Here is a 19100-nt window from a genome sequence, read left to right as displayed (position 1 = left end):
AGATTTGTGTTAAATTCGAGCCCTGGGTGTATATGTCATCTGATTTGATTTATATACTTGGGAGTTTAGTTTTCACTTTTCGTCCAAATAGAATTTTAGCTGGAGATTTGTTGGTTGTTGCATGAGGTGTGGCTCTATAATTTCGTAAAAAGTTGTACATTTCTTGTTTCCAGCATTTATGTTTTGCATTAGCTGCTTTGATTGTTTTTCCAATTGTGCTCATAAACCTTTCTGCTTTGCTATTGGCTTGAGACCATAAAGGTGTGATTTTCCAATGCTTGTATCTCATGTATTCTGCAAATTTTGTAAACTCTTGTCCATTGAATGGAGGTCCATTATTCATTTTTACAACTTCTGGTATTCCAAACATTGAAGATATTTTGTCAAGTTGCGGAATGAATGTTTTTGCAGATGTTGAGTTAATAATTTCAACTACTGGATACCTTGAGTAGTCCTCAACAAGTACCATTAAATAGAATACTGACGGAAGAGGGCCACTGAAGTCCATGCTAATTTGACTCCAAGGATTGTCTGGTAGAACTGTCATTTTTAGCAGCAATGTCATTTGCTTTGGCGTTGATTCAAGGCATGGTATACAACTTTGACAGAAATCCTCTACTTGTTTGTCAATACCAGGAAACCATACTTTCTCACGAAGAAGTTGTTTTGTCTTGACTAAGCCTTGTTGGCATTCATGTGCTAGCTCTATCACTCTGTTTTGTAGCCCTTTTGTTATTACTAGTTTCCTGTCACACAGTAGGACAAAGCCATTTGTAACTGGAACAATCATGAGTTTGTGTCTGAGCCGTGAAATGTTTCCAATGTTTTGTTTTGTTTATAAGAATGTTTCCAGTTTCCAGATTCTATTGATTTGATAACATGTTGAAGGTCCTGGTCCACTAAAGTAGCCATCCGAATTTCTTCAACGGTCTTGGATTTGGGTACAGCACTGACGAATATGAATTGTACATAAGCTTCTGCAACTTCAGAATGTTTACGGCATTCATTTCCGGTCTTGGGATGTCATGAAATGTAATCTTCTGCATTTGTTTTACCTGGCTTGTATACTACTTTGAAATTGTATGCTTGTAATCTCAATCTCCATCTCTCAATTCTTGCAGGGGGTCGTGATTTTCGATTATTGAAAATGACTTCCAGGGGCTTGTGGTCACTAATTAACTTAAACGTATGACCGGACAGGTACAGCTGGAAGTGCTCACAACACCAGACTATTGCTAGTGCTTCACATTCAGTCTGTGAATATTGTTTTTCCACATCTGAAAGTGCTTTACTGGCGTAGGCAATAACCTTACCTTTCTGGGTTAATAACGCGCCTAGACTGACAGGACTTGTATCTACAATTAATTGTGTTTCCTTATTAGGAATCAAAATACGCTATTATTGTGTTACTAGCTAGGTCTTGTTTGAGTTTTTCAAACGCTTTTTCGTGTTTTTCAGTCCATTCCCATGGTTTATTTTGCTTGGTTGAAGCTCGAAGAGGCTCATTGATTGTTGCATAATTTGGGATAAATCATCCCACATAGTTTGTCATGCCTAGAAAACTGTGTATTTCTGATGTGTTTGATGGAGTACTTTCACTTTTGATTGCTTCCACTTTCTTTGGATCTGGAGAAATTCCATCTTTGCTGACAACGTATCCAAAGAACTCAATTTTGTAATATTTCTTGATTTTTCATCCAATTCAAGTTGATGGTAACCCAAATTAGGTCAAGATTGGAGAATACGGTTACACCATTGAGATCTGCTGTAAGGTCATCTATTGTTGGTGTGATGTGTCTCTCATGAAGTACTGCTTCATTGGGCAAACACATATCAACGCAGATCCTAATTTCATCGGGGTTTTTTGGGTTTGGGAGCAACCACAATTGGGAGATACCCAAGGAGTTGGTCCATCTACCTTTTCAATAATGTCTAATTCTTCAAGTCTTGCCAACTCTTTTTCAACATTCTTCAGAATATGAAATGGAATACGTTGATGGGGTTGAGTTACAGGGATCACAGTATCATCAGTGTGAAGGTGTATCTGTACGTCTTTTAGTTTTCCAATTCCTTTGAAGATATCTGGGTACTTTTTACACATTTCTTCAGACTTGCTCTTCACTGTAGCACAGATTCTTAGAATTATTTGCAGCTTTATGCTTGTTTCATAACTCAGTAGGTTTCCAAAATTTCCTATGGTTACATAGAATGGAGCTCTAGTGATCCTATACTTTGTTTAAATTTTGGCTTGAAATTTGCCAACTATATGTAATTTAATTTCTGATCCATAGGCAAATATGTTTGTGTCTGTTTTCTGGAGTTTAGGTCTCAGCTTTGCAAATGTATGTTCATCCATGACATTAATGCTTGATCCTGTGTCAATCAGTTTTCTATTTTCGTTCCATCTACTTCTACCATTGTGTGAGGTTGTTTTGGTTTTAGAGTATTGACTTTATCTCGAGTTTGCAGGCCAAATGTGTATTCTTCATCTGAGCTCTCAGATGTACTACCTCTATCTTGCTGGTTTTCTACTTGATTAACTTTGCTTTCTGCCTTGAGTCTTGATCTACAGACTTTAGCAAAATGGTTTTTCTTGCAAAAATTGCATTGTCTCCCTTTTGTAGGACACTGCCTATCTTTGTGTGGATATTCACCACCACAATTTTTGGTATGTTTGGTTTTTGTATTGTTGTTTGTTGGTGCCTTTAGCTTTCTCCATGAAATGCGTCTTGTTTCTATGATGACTCGATGTCCTTCGTTTTGTAATGGCATTGGCATTCTCTCTTTCTGATTTTTCTGTTTCTGTTGCTTGTCTATCAGAGAGTTCCATGGCATGGGCAAGTGTAAGAAGATGTGTTAGGTCCATTTCTTCATGAAGTGCACAACGTCTAAGACGTGTTGACAAACATCCTTGAATTATTTGTGATTTTATTTCTTTGTCGACATCATTGAACTCACACGTTGCTGCAAGCTGCCTTAGCTTGGTGTGGAAATCATCAATCAATTGTCCATTTTGTTGTTTTTCTTGCCGAGATTTATAGATTTCAAAATCATGGTTCTTCTTTGGTGCAAAATAGTTTGTCAATTTTTCTACTGCAGTTGGATAATCTTCTCCTGTCTCTTGGAGGGTTTCAAAAATGTTGTTTACTTCCTCTCCTGCATAGTGTAAAAGCAATGCACTTCAACATTTTGTGTCTATGATGTCCATTCCAGTCATAAGGTTATTAAGTTGTTTCAGCCACTTCTTCCATCGAACATCAGGTGCATTTTCATGGACTGAGAATGGTGGGAAAATGGGCAAACTTGCTGCCATTTTCAGAGATATAGACTTTCACTACAAGTGTACAATACAGTAGAAGGTCTGTAATAATTCTCTGAGTAGAATGACACAACTGTCCTAATTCTTCCCTTGTTATTCTCAGCTTTTTCTACTATATCCTCCTCACCATTGTAATGATTGAGTTTTTGTAATGAGAGAGGAAGAGACCTGTTTCTACAAACATATTTATTCCATAGCATACGAGTTATAACTGACTTGCTTGTATGACCTACATCTAGTACCCTATCTGTCAGCCTTATCTCCAATCTCTAACATGCTGATTCAGCAGTGGGGAAAGTCTATATTACCGTATAGCACTGCTTCTAGAACACTACAGTCTCTATCACTTAACAGGCTAGTTTTGGGAACTATTTACAAAGTCAGCAAAGATACCATGCTACAAATTACCCATACCTCAGAATGAAAGTGTCCTCACTAAAACTGCAATGTGTTTAGATTTTTTTTGTTAAAGCTGCAAAATATATTCAACATGACTAGATATTATAAAAGAAAAATAGTTGCGATTAAAGTTCTTTTTTAATAGCATAAGAAAGCTCTATTGTATAATTCAAGAATTCTAGATGCATAGTCACACACCGTACATCCAGCAGAATATTTCAGGTAAGTACTATTTTAATTTAGTGGTTTTCATTTTCAGCATTTTTTACTTTTTAGATTTGCACAACTGAAATTTATAGTGTCTCATACTAATTTTGAAATCAAAGTTTCTCTCTAAAGCATATATTCTTTCCACCAGCTCGGGTGTCGCCTATGGCATCCACTCTGTGTCCTTGGTAATGGATGTTCTGACACGATACTTTCCATAGGGTAAGGCCAAGGTAGATCATTAATTCTGGATGGATCATCATGATTATTGTAGCTAGCATTGTCATGCTCATCAATATCATCATCACTTCAATGCTTATCCCCATTATCATTGTTATCTTGGACTTTACAGGGTTTCATTCTGTCCACATGAATCCCTTGCGATTTGCCCCTATATCCACACTTTACACGGTATGTCACATCACTGAGTCGTTTAACAGTTTGAAATGGTCCCTTCCACCAAGACTGCAATTTACTTGACAGTCCTGATATCATTTGTTGAATGTAAACCCAAAACAAATCACCTGGTTTGAACTGTTCCCATTTTAGTCAACTGTCATAGAATCTCTTCTGGCGAAACATACTTAGGTTAAGGTGGTTCTTTGGAAATTGATGAGCTAAATGTATTGTCTCCAAAAGGATTTCAACCCACATATTTCAAGAACATGTATCTGGTGACTGTCCAAATTGAATATCAAGTGGAACGGTCACTTCCTACTCAGCATCAAGAAGTTTGGAGTGAAGTTTGTTGACTCTTAGACAGCTAAACAGTACACCATTGTTAAATATGGCAAGTGTTCATCCCAGTTATCCTGATGTTCATTTACATGTGCAGAAAGCATCACAGTGAGCATTATGTTGAACCTTTCAACCATTCCATCACTCTGTGGGTGGTAAGCAGTTGTCCTTGTATTTTTGATACTCAGTAACCTGCATATTTCTTGGAAAATTTCAGAATCGAATTGTGTCCCTTTATCCAAATGAATTTGACAGGGCATGCCAAATCTGCAGATTATCTCTTCAACAAGTACACTAGCTGTGGTTATGGCATCCTCATTAGGCAGTGCAAATGCCTCTGTCTATTTAGTAAAATAGTCTCCAATCACTATATTTATTCCTAAGTGAAGTTTCTGGCAGTGATCCCATAATATCCAATGTTGTTCTATCCATTGGACTTTCTCACTTGCAGAGTTGCATTGGATCTCTTGTCTTCTTGCCTGGGGACTTTTTCTTGCACATACTTCACATATACCACACCAGTCCCTAACATCATGTTGTAGTCCAACCCATTAATATCCTTGCCTGATTTTATGAAGAGTTTTTGAAATCCCTAAGTGTCCTCCAGTTTTACTATGATGAGAAAATTTCAATACACTTTTCCAGAGTTCGTAGAGGACAATTGCTTGATGAAATCCCGCTTTACCATTAGATGTTTGGTATCTCCGACACAACAGTCCATTGTGAAACTCAAGTTGGTCCTATTAAGCCCACAGACTTCATTGCTTTGGCCTGATACTTCATTCCAGCATGGTCTTACGCCACCAGTCACCCACTGTCTAACTATGGATGGATCATTATCGCCATGCTGAGATTCCAGCAGCTTTGATACTGTATCTGCCGCTGTATAGGTACCATTATTATGATTTTTGGAACATAACATACTTACAGCAACTGTTTATGGTGCATTTTTCTTATCGTCATTTCCAATGTTTTCAACATTCATTTGTCTCCCGCATTTTTGGCATGGCTTTCTTGATAATGCATCCACATTTCTATGATGCAAGCCTGGTCAGTGTAGGATTTCAAAGTCATACTGAGCCAGCATCTCAAGCCATCTGGGTCCATTAACATCATGAGCCAACGCAATGCACTGTGATCAGTCCGAATGAGAAATCATTTCCCACACAAGTATGGCTTGAAATGTTTCACAAAGTACACTATAGCAAGTAATTCTTTCCGTGTCACACAATAGGATCATTCTGATTTTGACAGTGTCCTATTACCATATGCCACGACTTTTTCACAACCTTCATGAACCTGGGAAATTACTGCACCGATTCCATTTTCACTGGCTTCAATATCCAAAATGAATTGTTTTGTCATGTCAGGGTATGTGAGTATTGGTGTTGTTGTTAACTTAGCTTTTAGCATTTCAAATGCTTCTCCGCACTCCTTAGTCCATTTAAACGCCCTCCCTGACTGTGTCAATTTATGTAAACAACTAGCGATTGATGAAAAGTCTTTTATGAATCTCCTATAGTAGGAACAAAGCCTCAGGAAGTGTAGTCCAAGATTTCTCTGCCGCATTTTTTTGGGTCAGTTTTAATTTCCTTTACAGACACAATATGCCCTAAGAATGTAACTTCATGTGCAAACAAGTGACACTTGGAAGGTTTAAGTTTAAGGCCTGCCTGTTGCAACTGCGTGAAAACTTCTTTGATGGCTTAGATCCTCATCAAAAGTTTTACCGAAAATAATTATGTCGTCCAGATATATTAGACACGTTTTCCACTGTAAACCTGCTAAAATAGTCTCCATCAGCCTTTCGAAGGTGGAACCTGAATTGCATAATCCAAAAGGCATTACACAAAACTGATATAAGCCATTTGGTGTTATAAAAGCTGTTTTGGGTTTATCATGCTCTTTCATTTCTGCTTGCCAGTATCCACTCGTTAAATCAAGGGTAGAAAACCACGATACACCTGAAAGTCAATCAAATCATTCATTTATACATGGTAGAGGATACACATAATTCCCAGTCGGTTGATTGATTACTCTATAGTCAACACAGAAACGAGTAGTTCAATCCTTCTTATGTACCAGCACTATGGGCAAAGCCCAGGGGCTTAATGACGGCTTTATAATGCCTTGAGTTAACATACTCTAAACATGGTCTTCAATTTCATCTCTTGCGTGAATCGGAATTCTACATAGCGGTTGTTTTACTGGTCTTGCATCCCCCGTATTTATCTTGTGACATATTTGATTGGTTCTGCAAAGGGCATCGTTTGATTTGGCAAATAAACCCAAGAACATACATAGAAGTTGGTCAACTTTCTTGCATTGGGCCAATGTAAGACCCTTTTTCGTTTCTTGAGATAACTTTTTCACAGGTTCAGGCGTTTGGATAGTTTCCACTTGAGCCAATAATTCTCCAAAAACATCAATATCATTATCATCCACTGGCACATAAAGACCCCTAATAGTTTCGGAATGGACAACTTTTGTTTCATCAGTAACGTTCATGACCTTTAGAGAAATGACATTGTCGGATGTAGCCCTAATAAGTACTTTTCCTCCCAGAATAAACTGTTCCTTTGGTTCCACAATCCAGATCGAACCGAATGAGTTATTATTCCCTACTGTTTGTAATTTGCAAAGAATGTTCATTTTATGTCTTGCAGAGATCGATATTGTCTCCAATAACACAACTTGAGCAAATTTCATCAAATTTGATTTAATCACCTCATATGATAAAATGGTGTCCCCAATCATCAAACTGTGATTAACAAAATCAATTTTGCTTCCTACTTTTTCTAGGAAATCCAACCCTAACACGGATGCTAGAAGTCATGGGTTCGATCCCCAGGCCAGTGTCATACTAAAGACTTACAAACATGGTACTAACAGCTACCTCGCTTGGCATTAAGAGGTTAGTGTTAGGACTGGTCAGCCTGGTGACAGGATATTGTGACTGGGTGGGACATCATGCTACATGTCTGGAGCATCATTGCCCGTACAAAATTTTCCACATGGATTGGATATGGAATCCATACATACTTTTACAGAAATATCCACATGGACATTTTTATTCTATAGTTGAAGCACTCTTATGGATTTCACTGTATCCATATGGAAATGTTATGGACTCCATACGTATTCCGTATGGAAAATCTCATGGAATATGCTAATTAGTCTATGAGATCTGTAGGTTGTCCATATGGAATAAAATTGAAATTCCATATGGAATTTAGCAATAATCCATATGGAATTTGTGAATAATCCATATGGAATTTGGCAATACTCCATATGGAATTTGTGAATAGTCCATATGGAGTTGGCAAATATACCATATGGAATTTGTAAATGGACCATATGGAATTTGTAAATAGTTCATATGGAATTTGGTAATAGTTCATCCCGTATGAAATTTTCCCGGCATGTTTAAGGCGGATTTCAGACGGGTTTTTTAGGCGCTTTCTGTCTAAACCATAAAAAAAATCAGCGTCAGATTTCTATTAAACGGCCTAATGATTCTTAGACATTATTGGGAATCAATGATAAATATTCACCATAATTTTTAAAATGGATCATACATTTTATTTTGACAGATATTATCAAATAAGATTTAGGTTTTTCTTGTCCTCATTTTCTTTCTTGCATTAAGCCTAATCCATGATGGCGTCACTTAAGTCTTTTTCATTTCACTGAAGTCTGGTGAGATTTCACAAATATTTGACTAAAACTTTTGTGAGATTTCACTAAAATTTTGATCATTATATAGTATTTTAATGAAGTTTCAGAAGGTTTTCATACATTTCAGAAGGTTTCAGATTAATAATGAATATGATTTAAACAGGACTTTATTAACCAAGGTGATATTAAGTTTGCATGATTTTTTTTTTTACAGATGTTGTAATTATATGACATCCAAGGCAAGAGATATGGGAGTTTATAATAATAATAATAATAATAATAATAATAATGACTTTATTTAGAGAAGGTAACTTGATTAATTACAGAACTAATCTACCTTGAGGCTTTCTATCTGTTATGTACAATATTTACAGTATATACAACATGATGGGAAGAATCTGGCTTGACACTAAATAATTAAGTGATTTTAAAAATCAAAGTATCAAGCCTGGAATATATGCACAGGCATCTGTGAACACATAAACATATATAAAATATTAATCTGCATTGAAAAATTCAACTGTGAAAATAACGCAAAATTACAGAAAAGCATCCATTTGAGACATGAAAAGAAGAAATGCTAGAAGCCTGCCATGTCACTTGTACTGCAACTTGAGTTTTGATAATGTACAAACTATGATGCTGTTGTGGTCTCTTGAATTAGGCCTTGTTTCATAAGCAGCCGTGACAAACGTTTATCATGATATAAGTACTCTTATTTTACACTGAATTCCAACACACCTAGAATATTTGATAATATACACAATAATGCCTCACAATATTGAACGATGATTCTTCGTGTGGGCCAAGAAAATTCCGCAAAGATATGACAATCTTTGATAAACATGGGTATTTTGCAAGAATTCCCACCAGTGATCTATACATTGTCCTCCTTAAATTCATCCTGGGAGTTAATCATTTTTGAGTTACATAACTTAGAAATCATCCTGGTTCAATTCCTTGTCCTATTTAGCACGTTCGCCACTACTGTAGAGCTGTTTATGGCACAAAAAGCAAAATGCTAGTCCTGGCATTCAGTTTTAATACAGACTGACCAATTACGTTCCCATCAACTTTGCATTCAAGCTATTCTCATTGCCACACATTTTTCAAATGGTTATTCAAACTCGTATCCCGCTCGAATCGCCATGTTTAGCATTCCCATCAGTTTTTTGTTATGCAATGATTCATTGGGCAAGTACAAAATTTTGACCAATCAGAAAGCACTTTACAACGATCATCCTTAAATAATAAACTTAAGAAATACTTCTTAGAAAGCCATGGCCATCTCTAAAACCTTGTAAACACTACTCTGACTTCTAACATGGTACCATGGCCATCTCTAATACCTTGTAAACACTACTCCACTTGTATGAATGGTGGCATTGACATTGAGTATTTATTAAAACACTTCTTGCAGTGATTGGGTCAGAAAGAAAATGGTGCAGATCTGACCATCAACATTTCTTCACCCTTTTTAGGGAATTTTGAAAACCAGACCTAATGAACCTTTGGGCCAAGTAAAATCCTATTGTTTGCATTTTAGTACTTCATTCAGCTTAGGTACACAGGAAGCTGTACATATGCATTTTTGTACTTCTTTCAGCTCAGGAACACAGGGACCTGTACATATGCAATTGAATGCAGACTGGACTTTGTAATTAGTTGAATTCCAATGAACAAGTTGGTAGTAAGGACATTTGTTTTAAGTTCAATGATCTTGACTTTGGTTTTCAGCTATACTTCATTGTAAGCATGATAACTTTAATATGAATCAATTTTTCATTTAACCCGATCTGATGATAATTCTGACAAATGCCTTGGTTATTTTCTCTTCCAAATATATTATTTGTTGATTTAACCAAACCTAACATGTGTTCATATCTTGACAGTGAGAAAAGCTGAAAAATTTTCTATACATAATGTCAGGTTCAAGGTTAAGGGTCATGATAAAGAATTGTACAAATATCTGGTGAACATGTCACCTGAAACATAAGAAAATAGTTTTGTTATCAGATTTGATATGTTAGAGTTTCTAGAAAATATTAGAGATGGTTTTAATACTGTTATGTATATTTCATTTGCATTGTTTGTTAGGTGTTTTTTTAATTTATTATATGCTATTGTTACATAAAATTGTATTTTGTAGCTGACCATGTCCAAATCAAGTTCATTGTCTACCTGAGCAGAATCATTGATATTTTACGCTGTAAACAACTAATACATAGTTTATATTTCTCTGTGAAGGTTGGTTAAATATTAGGATCTTTATCTTGGAGTCATGGACATTATGTTTACCATGTTCTTTATTATAATTTTAGTAACAAACCTTGTCTAATTATAGCTGGGATTGTTCTGGAAATGAACTTTTGTCCTACATCATGGCTCTTCATTTGTGTCTTAGTTTTTTATATGATGTTGTTTATCTAGGAATTATTCATTTGTGCTGTAAGATCTTGAAGCATAATCATTGTTGTGCTTAATATTTTGATTTGGGTGAAATTATTTAATTCAAATTATCCTTCTCTGGAAGCACAAAGTGCTCTATAATATTCTTGGATAGAGACATTAACTTAGAATTATAGTAAATTCAGACAAGGAAACCTTGAATTATATTACTGTGATTCAACAAAAGACTATTGGCACATCATTACAAACAATTCAGGCCATTGGTACATTAGTAGACTAGAGACTACAGGCACATCGACACCTTCAGTATTGGAAATTATTTGGAATGCCAGTAAAGTTTATTCAGAACTTCATTCATTATGACTTATGTTAGTAAATCTAGGATTATTTGGGATTTAATTTGCAATACTCCAAGTTATTTTTACATTTTCAATTTTTATTCTTGGGAAATAAATTATTTGTTGAATTTTACAAGTCTTATTGGTTTTTGCTTTTCCTATTACTTTAAGACCATAGAGTCATGATAATACTCAGCAGTTAAAATGATGAAATAGAATATTCTTGGATTCCTGGAAGTACTTTTTGGATAGTAGAGCATCAGTCCCTACAAGAGACTTTTTTTCTCTCCTTCTTACGATACTGTTATTCAGTTATTTTTTTCAGTCAGTTTTGCCTATGCACCTATTTAAACATGATCCAGTGATTTATCTACCAATGCCATCACATTTTAAGTATGCCACTATGACATACTTTTTACATGTTTGATTTGTCTTTCTACTCCATCTTTCAGGCCTTATCTAACATTGCAGAAGATAGAAAGCTTGTAGAAGATAGAAAGCTTCTATTTTCTGTCTAGCTTGGCTCTTAGTACCTTTACAGTAATGTCTGACTTGACTCTAATTACCTTTATTGTAATGTATGGCTTGACTCAAAATACCTTTACTGTAATGTCTGGCTTGGCTGTAAGTACCTTTAATGTAATGTCTGGCTTGACTGTAAGTACCTTTACTGTAATGTCTGGCTTGACTGTAAGTACCTTTACTGTAATGTCTGGCTTGACTGTAAGTACATTTAATGTAATGTCTGGCTTGACTGTAAGTACCTTTACTGTAATGTCTGGCTTGGCTGTAAGTACCTTTACTGTAATGTCTGGCTTGGCTGTAAGTACCTTTACTGTAATGTCTGGCTTGGCTGTAAGTACCTTTACTGTAATGTCTGGCTTGGCTGTAAGTACCTTTACTGTAATGTCTGGCTTGGCTGTAAGTACCTTTACTGTAATGTCTGGCTTGACTGTAAGTACCTTTATTGTAATGGCTGGCTTGACTGTAAGTACCTTTACTGTAATGTCTGGCTTGACTGTAAGTACCTTTACTGTAATGTCTGGCTTGACTGTAAGTACCTTTACTGTAATGTCTGGATTGACTGTAAGTACATTTAATGTAATGTATGGCTTGACTGTAAGTACCTTTACTGTAATGTCTGGCTTGACTGTAAGTACCTTTACTGTAATGTCTGGCTTGACTGTAAGTACCTTTATTGTAATGTCTGGCTTGACTGTAAGTACCTTTACTGTAATGTCTGGCTTGACTGTAAGTACCTTTAATGTAATGTCTGGCTTGACTGTAAGTAACTTTACTGTAATCTCTGGCTTAACTCTGATTAACTTTACTGTTGTGTATGGTTGACTTCCAAGTACCTTTAATGTCTGGCATGACTCTGTGTACCTTTGGCTTGACTCTAAGTAATTTTACTGTAATGTCTGGCTGGACTCCAAGTACCTTTACTCTCATGTCTTTACTGTAATGTATGGTTGACTCCAAGTAACTTTATTGTAATGTCTGGCTTGTTGTTAACTACCTTTACTGTATTGTCTGGCTTGACTCTGATAAGTACCTTTACTGTAATGTCTGGCTTGACTCTAAGTACCTTTACTGTATTTTGTCTGGCTTGACTCTAAAAAACTTTAATGTCTGGCTTGACTCTAAGTACCTATACTGTAATGCCTGACTTGACTTTAAGTATCTTTACTGTCATGTCAGGCATGAATCTAATAAGTACCTTTACTGTAATGTCTGGCTTGACTTTAAGTATCTTTACTGTCATGTATGGTATGACTCTAATAAGTTCCTTTACTGCAATGTCTGGATTGACGCGCGTGAATTTAGGTACCTTTATTGTAATGTCTGGCTTGAATCTAATAGGTATCGTTACTGTAATGTCTACTTTTTTGTTGCAGCTATGAGGTCGTCTGTGAAAAAGAGAGTATTGGTGAGTTGCTTTGTTGGATGGGGACTCAGCATTCTTGGGGCAGGCCTGATTCCATTGCTGGACTTTGTTATCAGAAAAATGGTGGAACAGGTATGTACTATCATTTGAAACAGCTATTAACCATAGAGATTGTGATCGTAAAATTTTTATCACCTAAGGCATGGTACTTGGAAAATTTTCAAGCCTGAGTTGATTGAGTGTAAACTGTTTGATGGTGGGACTCGGGTGGAGAAGATAGTCGCAGCTAGTTATTTATTTGTAGTCTATATTACTAATTTTAAATCCAAGAAACTTGTAGCGTTGTTCACTCCCTGTTCTCAAAGTAAATGGAAGTGACAACAAGTTTCAGATATTGTTGTCAGCTTCCCTGAGCGAAAGTCTCAGCAAGAGCAATTATTCCATTTGAAAGTGAAGGTCATCACATGCTTTTAATATAGATCAAGTTGACCTGCATTACTCACAAAATCAGTAGAGTTGGAGTTCCTTTCCTTTTAAGGTTGGAACATGTGTATCCATTGCAAGCAGACACAAACAAACTAAAGCTTCATTGCTAGAATTATGCTCATAAACTGCTTGAGCCAAACCTACTGATACATTTACACTGAATAATTTTTCAAGAGAGTGATTTTAAATGTCACTTTATTTATAACATATGGCTTTATACAACTTTGTATTACTATTCAAACCAGATGGCACATGGCAGTTGCATGGCCCCAGTTGACTACATTCAGACTGAGAAAAAAATTGTGTACAAGGATAAAAGACAAACATGTTTGCATTTTATTTGAACTTACAAGTTTATTGTTTGACTGTATCAGTGCAAATTTTGAGGAACAGTCCACTGATAAGGCAAAAGCAACAGCTTAGGAATTGTCTGTGATGTGTGATTTTAACAACAGATGTTACTTTGATATATGGTCTGTGATGTGTGATTTTAACAACAGATGTTACTTTGATATAGGCACTTTTCATGTATTGCAGTCAGCTGGAAATGAAATAATCTGTTAATTAGCTTGCACTATCATGTCAAATGACCATCAGGTTCTCAACAGCTGTCAAAATAAATCTTGCTTTTCTGAGCATTTACTTAGGACAGTAGTGAATGAAGTGACTTTGTTTTAACCAGTCTTCAGATTTCAGAAATATTAAGCAATCGGGATGAGAACTTTCACATCTGCAACCACAGGAAAAGAGTGAATTTAAGCAATTATTATGTGAATATGTGGTTTATTGTGAATGTCTTTATCTTTATGAGAGGAGGTGCTATTTATATCTCTATTGTGTGTTAAATAGTTTCCATGATTGTAGATAACAGCATAGTACATAACTTACTTTTGTCCATGATTGTTGATTATGCTTTAAGAAGAATCATTTGTAGACATCTAGTTTACTTTGATTTGTGTTCAGGACTTTACTTTTGTCCATGATTGTTGATTATGCTTTAAGAAGGGTCATTTGTTGACATCTAGTTTACTTGGATTTGAGTTCAGGACTTTACTTTTGTCCATGATTGTTGATTATGCTTTAAGAAGGATCATTTGTAGACATCTAGTTTACTTTGATTTGAGTTCAGGACTTTACTTTTGTCCATGATTGTTGATTATGCTTTAAGAAGGGTCATTTGTTGACATCTAGTTTACTTGGATTTGAGTTCAGGACTTTACTTTCGTCCATGATTGTTGATTATGCTTTAAGAAGGATCATTTGTAGACATCTAGTTTACTTTGATTTGAGTTCAGGACTTTACTTTTGTCCATGATTGTTGATTATGCTTTAAGAAGGATCATTTGTTGACATCTAGTTTACTTGGATTTGAATTCAGGACTTTGGATTTTCCCTTGGAAAAACTATGGTCTACCTGATATTTGTCAGGTTTTCTGCTAAAATTTAGGTAAACAGGCCTGACCTTGTTGAAGAACTTGATAAAAGTTTTAATTGGAAATGACCAGTGCATTTTATTGTGTCATAAGAAAAGTGAGTCTGTATATATGGAAAGACCAAGTAAACAATTACTGATTCCTCCTTTTAATATCTGTCTGGAATTGTTTACTGTTGTGTTCAGATATAGTTTGAGAGGAATCATTTATTTAAATTATTCATGGGAATGACAAAGTGCTCATTGTTTGGACTAAAACACTATTTGGGATTGTTGTGAATTCATTCAAAGATATTTAAGATGATATCATGATACATCAAGACTATTGGCACATCAGTTCTTACAATCCTTTTGGTACATCAGCACATTCAAGACCTGGAATTCATTCAGAACTTTTCTATACTTTTGGACCTGTGACAGAAAGTTCAGGATTATTTGAAATTTAATTCACAATACTGTAAATTTCTTTTAAATTTTAACTTTGAATTCTAGGGAAATAAATTATTTGTTGAATTTCACTAAACTTGTTGGTTTTGCTTTTTCTGTTACTTGTTTAAGACCATTTAGTTGTAACACTAGTGATGAAGCAAATATTTGGCAGCATTATTTTGTGTTTCAATTTCTTTTTATATAGGATTTATTCTTCCTATATATCTATTCACCATTCTTATTGTAGTCAAGTATTTTATATTTTTAGTTGTTCTGTATACTAAAAACTAAAATTTACAGAATACTGATATAAAGGTTTGATAAGGATGTTTTGCCCATGTCACAAGATATGAATCCCATTTATCAGATAGACTAAGGTATGATGTTTTGAAAAGCATCTCTTTCTTATCGCAAGAAAATTTATTTTATACTTCATGTACGATATTTTCTAACTTCAGAATGTTGTAATCAGTCCTAATAACGATCTGGTGTACAAGATATGGAAGGACTACCCAATTCCTATATATATGCAGTTCTACATATTCAATGTAACCAACCCCAAGGCGGTTCTACAAGGGAAGAAGCCTCACCTGAAGCAGACAGGACCATACACTTACAGGTGCACTTGATGTTTATTTTGTAAATATTCTAGGCAGCTTCCACTGGATTTACATTTGCGACTTTGTGAACTCTCCATAGTTAAGTATCATGTGCTGTTTCCGTCTTGGAGAAAATAAAAATAATGAAATGTATTTTATAGCTATGCTTTGGTCCTGTCTTGTGAAGTTAGAAATTGTGTATATTTTAGGCCACAGGGTTCCTTTCTAGCTGTTATTTCTTTATTCACATGTCATTCTCATTGAAGTTATAGCATGACTTTATTTTTTTTTTTCCAATGAAGGAAAAATGCAAGTAATACTAGTAACCAGCTATTTATTGTAATTAATATCCCTTCATGTAACAAGTAGTACATGTCAGTGGTTTGATTTTGCCTTAGTGTGAGATGGTTTCTACATCAAGTATTCATCATAAATTTGCTAAAATAAGGTTGAAATTGTTTAGAAAATAAAAGTTTAATTATTAATAACTTTTCTTAATGCCATTTCAGTGAGAAACGGTTTAAATTCAACATCACATTTAACCCTAATGGAACTGTGACCTACAGACAGAAGAGAGTGTTTCAATTCCTTAGAGATAAATCTGTGGGAAATGAGTCCGACATATTCACTTCTCCTAATCCTTTGTTCTGGGTATGTAGAAGATTACATTTTTAAGAACCTTGTCTTTTCATGTCGGCTTTCTAGATGCAAATAATGTTTTTCAAAAGTGTACATCTTGTAAGGAATTCAGTAAGTAAAGCATTCTAGGAGAATATTATTCACTTTGTGATAGCATATTGGGGTCTGCATTATTTGCTGTTTGACCCATGAGTACGTGCAGTAGATTTTCACTGTACTGAACTTCATGATTTCACGAAATCAAAGAATGCTAAAATGTTATGATTTTTAATATCTTATTCTTCTGGAATTAAATTACATTGGATATAATAGTTAAATCAAATAGTTAGTTTCGCTTTGTATAGCTTTTTCTGTAAAACTTACCTATTTTACCATGGAACTCATTCTCTCATATCACTTAAGGATCTCAAACATTCATTCTCTCATTTCACCTCATGGATCTCAAACATTCTAACTCTCATTTCACTCATGGATCTCAAACATTCTTTCTCTCATTTCACTCATGGATCTCAAACATTCATTCTCCCATTTCACTTATGGATCTCAAACATGCATTCTCTCATTTCACTCATGAATCTCAAACATTCATTCTCTCCTTTCACTCATGGATCTCAAACATTCATTCTATCATTTCACTCAGATTTCCTATGGAAATGCTATATTTTCAAATGCATGTGAATTGCTTTTGTAATTATTTTGCTTTTTATCATTTGTATAAACAAGAAAGATAAAGTGCTAATACACCACTCCCTCGATAACTCGTACCCTGATAACTTGCAACCTGTTTATAACATGGAGTCAGGCATGGATCTCATTTTTTTATACCAGAAAATACATAAAACAATTATCCCTATTTCTTAAAACTTGAAGAAAATCGCGATCAAAAGTGGTAACTGAAACGTTGATATACCGCTCGTTTTATAGTCGAAAATGGTAGACAGGACCTCAAAATTTTAATCACCATTTTGAAATTATCAACTTTTAATCAAAAGTTGTAGAAGTGGTTACATTTTCTTTCCAAACGACATTCTTAGTACACCGCAGACCTGCTAACTCTTACAATTTTGCTATAAGTCTTACAAAAATTACCCTTAAAATACGGACTTATGGCATACAAGCAAAAACTACGGAAAAATGATAGTTGCCAAAAGATCCAGATAATCAGTATATGTATAATCTACCGTAACAGCTATGCCTGCAGACGTTTCTCTGAGAACCTAATAAAGTTCCAACCATGTTTTGATAACTGATTTGCAGAAGTATTTGTTGTAATCTTGCACTGAATTAAAAGATGGCCTTCTTTGTATTATAATGTTATTATGTCTTTTGAATTAAATAAAGGCGGTGGGTTAAAGGAAAGGCAGGTTAAAGGAAAGGCATGCAAGTCCTACAAACTTAAAATCTAGAGGCCCCGGTCATATGTCGGGTGAACTCACTTCATGGATCAGTTGAACACTGTTAAAATATTATTGTGTATGTAACATAAACTACCTTTAATTAACCAACTCATTCAGAACTGATCAAAGATACAAGGCAACCAAGCTAATAGAATACATCATAAAATAAAGAGCTTGGGTTCACAGATATTGACCATTGTGGGCAAGCGAGTTTCAGAGAATTCCTGAACTGGCATTAAGAGATATCCTCAAGGATGATAAGAAGTTTCACTAATACTTCCAATGAAGTCACGACATCAATAATATAATAATTAAACAAATAAAAAGTTGAGTTTCAACATAGACGATTGTCTCAGGAAATAAATGTTGCTTGTTTTCGGGGAGGGGGAAAGAATCTTGTTTGGTGGTGTATCAACAGTTAGTCTAGTTCCTTGCTAACAGACTCCCAATTTGGTGGGATACTATTGAATACCACACCGGGAACCAGACTAATCAACAAAACAAAAAGTAGTGATGTAATACACAGATGTTTTCACGTTCGTGATGGTTGTTGAAATCAGTACAATCGATCTTTCATATGTTGGACATTTTGAAAATAAATGTTATTTATACAGAATAGCGAACAACTTCATTAGAAAAAGCACATTATTAACAATTATTATCATACCAGGGCCCAGCAACATGGAATGAATTGCCCACTGAACTTAGACACAAAGACACAGTGATCACATTCAAGAGGGCTCTCAAAACTCACTTATTTTGACTGCAAGAACAAACTTAAAGACCTAATAATGTTTCCTACCTTAAATATTCTCAGTATGTGTTTTTAATGTTTTCTAATTTCATGGTGTTTTGTTTTTGTAATCATATCATTATATGTTTTTTATCTTATAGGTGTTGTCTAATGTTGTAAAGCGCTTAGAGCTTCTAAAGATTAGGTGCTATACAAAGTCCTCATTATTATTATTATTATTATTATTGACATGATTGTAAATCAAAGATTCAGTCATTAAACAGGCCAGTCCCCTACCCCATCCCATGGTTTTCTCGATGTTTAAGCAGACTTTTTGTCAATTTTTGGAGATCCATCAGTAACTTGCACCTTCGCTTACAGTGCAGTCAGTGTTTGTGGACCCCGTTGT

At 35.1% G+C, this 19100-nt stretch overlaps 1 protein-coding gene across 2 annotated transcripts in view; it reads left to right on the top strand.

Annotated features, from left to right (window-relative positions):
- LOC149785891 (lysosome membrane protein 2-like) overlaps positions 1–19100 on the top strand; it is a 71237-nt gene that overhangs the window by 2808 nt on the left and 49329 nt on the right. The window contains exons 2-5 of one of the 2 annotated variants that reach the window (XM_089979885.1): positions 5309–5553; positions 12987–13108; positions 15782–15942; positions 16432–16573. In XM_089979885.1, the coding sequence (XP_089836011.1) occupies positions 12989–13108; positions 15782–15942; positions 16432–16573 (423 nt within the window). In that variant the 5' untranslated portion in view covers positions 5309–5553; positions 12987–12988. The remainder of the gene's footprint in view (positions 1–5308; positions 5554–12986; positions 13109–15781; positions 15943–16431; positions 16574–19100) is intronic. The other variant, XM_089979887.1, reaches the window with a different exon arrangement.

The sequence above is a fragment of the Sinohyriopsis cumingii genome, chromosome 13 (assembly GCF_028554795.1).
Source record: "Sinohyriopsis cumingii isolate HCF-2022 chromosome 13, ASM2855479v2, whole genome shotgun sequence".
Classification (NCBI taxonomy): domain Eukaryota; kingdom Metazoa; phylum Mollusca; class Bivalvia; order Unionida; family Unionidae; genus Sinohyriopsis; species Sinohyriopsis cumingii.
Note: the sequence above shows the minus strand (reverse complement) of the source record. Positions and strands in the feature narration are given on the sequence as shown.